Below are 9,507 nucleotides of genomic sequence, written 5' to 3' on the forward strand. Positions count from 1 at the left end.
TGATAATCAGAGGATTTTGGGGTAATTTTGTCATTTTATAGTTTTATCCCAAGAATAAATTGTGTTGGGATTGTTATACCACCATATGTGTGGGATAACTTATCCTGGTACTATTTATTAGTCCCGAGATAAGTTATCCCGAATATTGACAACCAAACGACGTATAAAATTTTTTATCCCGAGACTATTATTTTATCCCGGGATTATATGCTTTAGTACCTCACACCAAATGACCCCTAAGGGTATAAATACCCAAATTCGACTTTACTTTCTCTAGTTTTGCTTGAATATTAAAGAATTATTCTCCTTTGAGAGAGAGATTGGTGAACTAGTGTTGAATGTTGGTTTAGAAACGTGTGATTTCGAGGGCGTTCAATTCCCTCTTGGTGACCATAGAGTTAGGTGTTATTTGAAGATTGTAACTAGGGGTTTTAGGTTCATATCCTATAGTTCTTAGTTATAGTATGTGGGAGACGACTGCCAGTTGCATTAGAGAGACTGCTAGAAAGGTGTTGGGTGTCTCAAGAGGACGATCTGGTAAGCATCGAGGGATTGGTGGTGGAACGAAGAGGTTACGAAGAAGGTGGAGTCTAAGAAGGTAGCGTATGCTAAGTTGGTTGAGAGCAAAGAGGATGAGGAGAGGCAGACGAATAAAGAGAAGTATAAGGTAGCTAGAAGAGAGGCTAAGTTAGCAGTTACGGCGGCTAAGACAGCAGCTTTTGAGAGCTTGTATGCGGCTTTAGAGAAGCAAGGCGGGGATAAGAAGCTATATAGGCTTGCCAAGGCCAAAGAGAGGAGGGCTCGTGACCTTGGCCAGATGAAGTCCATCAAGGGAGAGGATGGTGCAGTGTTGGTTGAGGATGCCCTTATTAGAAAGAGGTGGCAGTCCTATTTTCATAAACTCTTAGACGACGAAGGGGGACAAAGGTTTCGTGTTGGGGGAGTTGGAGAAGTCTGAGGAGTGTCGCGACTATGGTTTTTGTAGGCGAATTAAGGTTGAGGATGTCAAAGGAGCTATTCGTAGGATGAGTCGGGGTAGGGCAACGGGGCCAGATGAGATACTTGTGGATTTTTGGAAGAACACTGGAAGGGTAGGCTTGGAGTGGTTGACGAGGTTGTTTAACATCATTTTTAGGGCGGCGAAGATGCCTGAAGCATGGAGATGGAGTACGATGATTCCATTATATAAGAACCAGGGAGACATCCAGAGTTGCAACAACTATAGAGGGATTAAGTTGTTGAGATATACTATGAAGGTTTGGGAAAGGGTGATAGAGTTGAGAATGAGGAGGATCGTGACTATCTCTAAGAATCAGTTCGGTTTCATGTTAGGTCGCTCGACTACTGAGGCCATTGAGATTAGTGGAGCGGTTTCGGGAGAGGAAGAAGGACTTGCATATGGTGTTTATTGATCTTGAGAAGGCATATGACACAGTTTCCCAGGGAGATTCTGTAGAGGTGCTTGGAGGCTAGAGGGGTGCCCGTGACGTACGTTAGGTCGATTCAGGACATGTATGATGGCGTGAAGACTCATGTAAGGATGGTAGGTGGAGATTCGGAACACTTCCCGATTTTGATAGGGTTGCAACAGGGATCAACTCTTAGCCCTTTTTTGTTTGTCTTGGTGATGGATGTTTTGACGCGACATATTCAAGGAGGGTGCCTTCGTGTATGTTATTTGCTGATGGTGTGGTATTGATTGATGGGACTCGGGAAGGAGTTAATGATAAGTTAGGAGATTTGAAGACAGACCCTTTAAGTCTAAAGGATTTCGTTTGAGTAGAACCAAGACAGAGTACTTGGAGCGTAAGTTTAGCAATGTGTCGTAGGAGGCTGACGTGGTTGTGAAGCTGGACTCTCAGGCCGTTTAGAAGAGGGAGAGTTTCAAGTATCTAGGGTCTATGATTCAGGGCAATAAAGAGATTGACGAGGATGTCACGCATCGTATTGGGGCAGGGTGGTTGAAATGGAGGCTCGCTTCGGGAGTTTTATGTGATAAGAAAGTGCCCCCAAAGCTCAAAGGTAAGTTCTACAGAGTGGCAGTCCGACCGGCTATATTGTATGGAGCGGAGTGTTGGCCAATTAAGAACTCCCACATTCAAAAGTTAAAGGTGGCGGAGATAAGGATGTTGCGTTGGATGTGTGGTCATACCAGAAAAGATAGGGTGAGGAATGAGATTATTCGGGAGAAGGTGGGAGTGGCTTCGGTGGAGGACAAGATGCGAGGAGTGAGGTTACGTTGGTTCGGGCATGTGATGAGGAAGGGTTCTGATGCTCCTGTGCGGAAATGTGAGACACTGGCTAGGGATGATTTTAGGCGGGGTAGAGATAGGCCGAAGAAATATTGGAGGGAGGTGATTAGGCATGATATGGAGCAGTTACAGCTTACGGAGGACATGACCCTTAATAGAAAGGTGTGGAGGATGCGGATTAGGGTAGAGGGTTAAGGGGTGAGAGGACATCGGTCACAATAGAGGCGTTCCTTATTTGTGTTTTAAAGTTTCTTGTTCGTGGGTTGTGTGTTGTCTATGGTTTCGGATATATAGTTTTAGTAGTATCTTGTGGCACTAGTATTATCTTGTAGCTAGCGGTAGTTTATTTTGCATGTACAAGTTTATATGCATTTATGTTTTGTTGCTATACTATTATTGGTTCTAAGCCGGGGGTCTATCGGAAACAGCCTCTCTACTTCTCCTGAGGTAGTGGTATGGTCTGCGTACACTTTACCCTCCCCAGACCCCACTATGTGGGAATACACTAGGTATGTTGTTGTATCCTATAGTTCTTAGTTCCTTCTTTTTATTTGTGTCTATCTATATCCTATCTTGATTATCTCTTTACTTTTCGTACTTAAAAATTTTAGTTTCCGTAGCTTGTTCGATATCACTTCGCAACCTTAGAAGTTTTTAGAACACTTCAAGATATCAATACTTTTCTAGAATACAAATGCATATAAGCCTCATTCTGTCTTTTACTTTTCTTTGCCTAGAACCTTTCAATTGATTAGTTGGAGCAGTGTTCTGAAGCATGTTTTGATTGGTTTACTTCAAACGCCGACAAACTGTGTTTTTTGTACGCTGGGTATTCCGCTGAGTAGGGGTAAGGTCTGCACGTACACCATCCTTCGCAGACCCCACTTGTGGGATTACGCCGAGAATGTTGATGTTGTTGGAATTCAAAAAATTCCACTATATCATGGTAATAGTTATTTGTGGTAACTTGAAACACATCCAGTCAAAGGGCAAGGCATTAGGATAATTACTTCTCCATATAAACAAAAATTAGGTAGTTCCCTAAAAGTTGGAGCCTTCTTCCTATAGTGACATTTACTTTCTAGTTATCCCGTCTATACGACTTATTTCGAAGGAGCAAATTTTATGACTTCATCGCGAATTGAAGAAGCATTGTTGCTTTATTACGTTAGATTTAGAAGATTTCTTGGGTTTACTTTTGTCCGTATTGTTATTCTTACCTTATTCAATTGTACTTCAGACATTTCATAACTCTTATTCTGACCAGAGACAAAGGGACTCCCAATGCTGAAAACTTATAAAGCAGCGCGACATGCTAACAACCCAGGCAAGCCCAAATCTTGGTTCATGTTTTTTGTTTTCTCAACTCCAAGCTATCTATTTTTTTCTTTGATTTAAATTCTAGCAGTGGATGCTTGTGTTGGGTATGTTACTACGTGACACCGTCTTGGGGTGCAGCCCTTCCCCAAAACCTTCATGAACGCGGGATGCTTCATACACCATGTGGCCCCTTTTCAACTAATGTCTAGGTGCCGAATTTAGAGACCTCGAGATCTCTCTTTAAAGCTTAACATGCAAAAAGAAGAGATAAGCAGCATAAGAATGATCCTCAAACATTTTCTTGTTTTGAACAAAAATTTTGTGGAAAAAAACACCTGCTCCCAGCAATTTCTTTGTTTAATACTAGGGCCATGAAACACAAGAAAGCAATAGAAAAATTAAGCAATATTCGTATAGCATTAATTAGTTTCTATCATCATGGGCCACCAATACAAGGAAGAAATCAGAGTAACATTGGTTTCTTACTAAATGAACAAGGGACTTAAACAATCTTTCCTACCTCCAGTGCACGAAGACCCCAAGTAAACCGACGGTGATCTGGATTGGCAGTTTTTGAATACCACCCTCGGTACTCGTGTAAGCTTGTGACTGTATATACGCATCTAGAAACCTTCTGAAACGAGGATTCAAGAGGGACATTTCCACAGGTAACTACCTGCAAAAACATTGAATCGGGATGGGATATCCAAAATGGGATCAAAATAAATCAAGAACATAAAAAACTAAAACTACAAGCTTAAAAATATTTATTAAATTCAAACAACTTACTCATAACACTAGGAATAGTATTTTAAGCTCAAGAAGCCAAGTTCAACGAAAAAAAGCTTTAAAAGCAGAATCTGATAGAAGTTAAAACAACAAATAATTCATTTCCAATTAATGTTGTCATCAGAAACTAGTAGAATACAGTTGTAGAAGAATCATCTTCTATGAAGTCCTTTACATAATATTGCAGCCAAAGTGAGAAGTGCCTACAACAACGACATACCCAGTGTGATCACACAAACAGGGTCTAGGTACAGTGGGGCGTGCACAGACCTTGCCACTACCTTGGGTGGCAAAGTGGCTGTTTCCAATAAGACCCCCAGCTCGAGAAAAAGCGTAAAGCTATGTTGAAAAACTGAAGAGAGAAATGTTTCAACAAAATAGTAGAGATAACCAAAGTGAAAAAGGAATAGCAGCACTAGTTATATTGAAAAACAAAATAAAATTTTGAAAGTCCTTCCAATTGCGATTCTCCATTACACAAGGACATCTTACAATTTAGATCCTCGGATCCCCAACTCTAAAGTTTTGACATTTTTAAGCATTATTTCATTTTGCAAAGTAATTGAAAGAATTTTTTCACCACAAAATAATAAATCCAAAATGAAAAGAGAACTTTTGATCATCATTAGCAGTCTCATAAACACAACAGAGCCATGATACTCCCGTGAGTAACAATATTTTAATAATTCAACACTAATGCATCTATTCAAGACACAAATTAAATCACGAGTTGACTAAATCATTAATGATGACTTCAAATCAAGTACTTACCTGAACTATCAGGTAATACCCAAGTTCAACATCAACTTTCAAAATCATCACTACTATACCAATTTCACATGTCACCGGACTTTAGTAAAGAGGGCATAACTATGACAAATGAGAATTGTGGCAGCTTCTTTGTTTTTTCTTGATAGGTGAGAATAGTAGTAGCCATTTATATGAGAGAATGAGATAGGAAGAGCAACAAAGGAAGTACACACAAAGGTTTCACGCGAAGGCGATACATACCCCAGAAACTTTAACAAATTGGCCATTTTTTGCAGTTCTAAGCTCAGCATCTGGGTACTGAGAAATGAAACCAACAATAGCTTTTCTTCCATAACAAGTATTCCATGTGAACACCACACTAACTATTGCAAATATGACAACAACAACTACCAGAAGAATGGGATTGTGAACAGCACCGAGAATAAAACCACCAGCAATAAATCCCATCAGAAATAAAAGAATGATGGACCAAAGTATTGGCCTTGGGAAGCTCATGCGGAAGGAGTATTCTTCACATTTGTTAAGGCGAGTAACTGCTTGGTTATTAACTAAAGAATAATTCTGCAGCTTGATTGACCCTGTTGAATCCAAGGGACCTGAAACTTTTCGAGGAGCTCCAGCGGAATTTAGAGAACCAGATGTAATAAGGCCTGTGGTAGGGAGAATAGGTGGGATAGGGCCAGAATTTTGGCGAGACGAAACAGTACCTCCTCCAGCTTGAGGACCAGAGGACTTCTTCATAGGCTCCCCATGTTTATTTAAAGGCCCAGAGTTGGTCTTCTTCGTAGAAACATATCCAGGACCACCAGAAGTCGTCATACGATTGACTGAATTAAGTTGACCTGAATGAGAAGTAACACCACTAAAGGATCCTGTTCTCAACGGGGCATTGTTGATAGGTCCAGATTTCCGTGACCTCGAGCCATCCATTGGGGTAACAAACATTTTTCCAAGTTCTCCAGACTTTTTAATATCCCCTCCGGTATAAGGCATGGCAGCTGAGCTCATAGTCGGGGTCTTTTCTTTTGGCTGCTCACACCGGCCAGATACATAAAGGCCACTGCTCAATTGATGAGATTGGAATCGAGAACCCATAAGGACAATCTAACTATCAGAAGATGCCCAATGACAATGCGAGAGGACAGTCCCTAACACTCTTGAACAGAAACTTGTTGGCAGGCTCTAAAATTCAATTTAGCTCACTGTATCCAGCAATGTGGTTGTACCTATTTCAATAGAAATACCATTTAAGCGTTCAGATAGCAATAAATATTAGTACATTGCTAATAAAGCACATCAAGGAAACTGATCCACTTTAAAACAGCATCTATTCCCACATACTTGACTAAATGGGCAATTCAAACAGATCAATCACAAAAGTATAGCTTCCAATAAGCGCCCCAAAGATCACAAAGGAGGCAAATTCCAGATAGAAGCAGCAAAAATATTCTGAAATCCACAATTAAATGACTTAAAAGGATGAGGTGCAGCAAATGGACAGATGTGAGTTCCCATTTAGCAATAACAGTAACAGAAAGAGGGTTAATAGTGCAGGGGCATGACATAAATTCATCATAAATTATAGATGCAGAAAAAGATAGAGATCGCAAACCTTAAACTTTTGCCCATGGGAATATTAGATTTACCTAAGGAAGAAAATGAGTAGGGGGGACTGGGGAGTATGAAGCAGTAACATGACTGGTGGATCAACAGTGGGGCAGTGCTTGTTGTTGGTAATAGTAATGTGGTGTTGGTTACTTTCTTTGATGGGGAAATAATAGTGAAAACTGAAAACCGACCCTCCACCTTCCTTTCTTTTGCTGCTCTGCTAGAGTTCTTGAGAAAAATGAGCCGAAGACCTCGTTTTTAATTAAAAAAAGGGAACAAGTGGTTCAACAATATTATTAAGGTAAAAAGTATAAAGTCTTTAAACAATTAAAATAGTTGTTCAATAATTGTAGTAGTTATCACAATAACTATTAAAGTTATCTAACAACTTTACATAATTATCAAACAATTTTGTAAAGTTATGAAACAATTTTGATAGATGTTGAGACAACTTTTTAAGTTGTTGGAGCGAAAATATTTAGAAAAAACTGAATTTTTTTGTCCCTTTTATCCAATTTTTAAGATTTGAAGGAGTATTACCTAATTGAGTAACTAGTTTGTCCCTTTTAATAGCATATCCCTCTCAACTCTCCCCCAACCCCTCCCTTTTCTACTGTATCGTATCTGTATGTGTGTCACTTTTCTCTGGCTATTTCTATTATCTATTACTCATATATAAGTGTGAATGAAACTGCTGAAGCAAATAGCTTGTGGATGACATGTCTGTTTCAGCTGCTTCAATCATAATTTTATTGTATCACTTTTAATTAATTATTATATCTATTACTAATATATAAATGTGAATGAAGCTGTTGAAGCAGGCTGCTTGTGGACGACATGCCTGCTTCTGCTGCTTCGATCTTGATTTACTGTATCTCCCCTAATTAATTATTATAAGTCATTTATGTATTAGAAAATTAATAACATTTAATTAAAAAAGTAAAAGACATATTTATCATATGTTTGTTTCAATTGCTTCAATCGTAATTTTACTATATAATCTCTAATTAATATTATAAGTCATTACGTATTAGAAAATTAATAATATATAATTTTAAAAAAGGTAAAACAGATATTTACAACATGTCTGCTTCAGCTTCTTCAACTGTGATTTTACTATATTATCCCTAATTAATTATTATAAGCCATTTTATATTAAAAAAATTAATAAAATAAAATTTAAAAAGTACAATAGACATCTATGACATGTCTGTTTCAGCTACTTTAATCGTGATTTTATTATATTACACCTACTTAATTATTATAAATCATCTAAGCATTAGAAAATTGATAATATTTCAGAAAAAAAAGGGTAAAATAGATACAAAATTATAAGTTTAACTACTTTTTATAGTAATTTATTATATCACTTCTAATTAGTTATTTGAGTCGGATAAAGCTTCTGAAGCAAACAGTTTGTGGACGTCATGCTTATTTTAGCTGCTTCAACTGTGATTTTACTATATCATCCCTAATTAATTATTATAAGTCATTATGGATTAAAAAATTAATATATTTAATTAAAAAAGTTAAATAGACATTTACGACATGTCTGTTTTAGCTGCTTCAACCGTGATTTTATTATATCACCCCTAATTAATTATTATAGATAATTTAAGTATTAGAAAATTGATAATATTTCATAAAAAAAGGTAACATAGACACAAAATGATAAGTTAACTCTTGATATTTTAAATTAACTTGATGACTTATATGAGATCCACTTAAAAAAAATTACAAATACTTTTTATAGTAATTTTACCATATCACTTCTAATTAGTTATTATAAGTCGCTTAAATATTACATAATAAATAATATTTAATACAAGAATAAAATAGATACAAAATGATAAATTAAAATAATTGGATGTAATATATGTGTCAAAAGGGGAGTATGGGAGTGGTACACTTATTGAGATTTAAATGATTGAATTCAAATAAAAAATTAAATACATAGTTATGAACTAAGATGTGAATGATCAAACTTTTAATTTTTATTAGGTACAAATAAATGGAGTATGAAATACGTAAAATTTTTCATTTCGGTGGTTGACATGCTTGCCGACCACTGCTTGTTTCGTGGTTTTTACTATATCACCCCTAATTAATTATGATTATATTTTATTTATGTATTAGAAAATTAATAATATTTAATAAAAGGTAAAATAAACATTTATGACATGTCTGCTTCAGCTGTATCAACCGTAATTTTACTATATTACCCCTAATTAATTATTATAAGTCATTTAAGCGTTAAAAAATTAATAATAGTTAATAAAAAATGTAAAATGGACATAAAATAATAAATTAACTCTTGGTGTTTTAAATTAACTCGACATCTTAAATGAGGCCCCACTTAAGTTATTTTCGCACGTATTTTTTATAGCAATTTTGTTATATCACTTCCAATTAGTTATTATGAATCATTTAAGACATGCCTACTTTGCTACTTTAATTGTTATTTGCTCGACTCTTAAAATTATATCAGTGTCACTTAAATTGGAATAGAAGAAAAAGTATTATAAATCAAAATAATTAAAAACTTAAATTATTTAAAACTATTTAATTTTTTACTCCACTTCATGCATAAATATATTTCCTTAACACTTAATGAAAGATCTAAACTTTAGATGGTAAAATTACCGGGAGAATATAAACTGTGATTAAAATCCTAAATACACTAATACAACAACAACAACAACAAACCCAGTGTATTCCCACTTAGTGGGGTCTGGGGGGGGTAAGATGTACGCAGTCCATACCTCTA

General features: G+C 36.5%; 1 protein-coding gene across 4 annotated transcripts in view; it reads right to left on the reverse strand.

Annotated features, from left to right (window-relative positions):
• Positions 1 to 7,016, reverse strand: part of LOC107853935 (uncharacterized membrane protein At1g16860) — a 22,061-nt gene extending 15,045 nt beyond the window's left edge. Inside the window, exons 1-4 of one of the 4 annotated variants that reach the window (XM_016698920.2) lie at positions 6,779 to 7,002; positions 6,474 to 6,581; positions 5,373 to 6,358; positions 4,093 to 4,248 (exon numbers count right to left, since the gene is read on the reverse strand). In XM_016698920.2, the coding sequence (XP_016554406.2) occupies positions 4,093 to 4,248; positions 5,373 to 6,227 (1,011 nt within the window). In that variant the 5' untranslated portion in view covers positions 6,228 to 6,358; positions 6,474 to 6,581; positions 6,779 to 7,002. Of the gene's footprint in view, positions 1 to 4,092; positions 4,249 to 5,372; positions 6,359 to 6,473; positions 6,582 to 6,744 lie in introns of all 4 variants that reach the window. The other 3 variants (XM_016698919.2, XM_016698917.2, XM_016698918.2) reach the window with 3 other exon arrangements.
• Between the last annotated feature and the right edge of the window lie 2,491 nt (positions 7,017 to 9,507).

This window comes from Capsicum annuum, chromosome 3 (assembly GCF_002878395.1).
Source record: "Capsicum annuum cultivar UCD-10X-F1 chromosome 3, UCD10Xv1.1, whole genome shotgun sequence".
Lineage (NCBI taxonomy): Eukaryota > Viridiplantae > Streptophyta > Magnoliopsida > Solanales > Solanaceae > Capsicum > Capsicum annuum.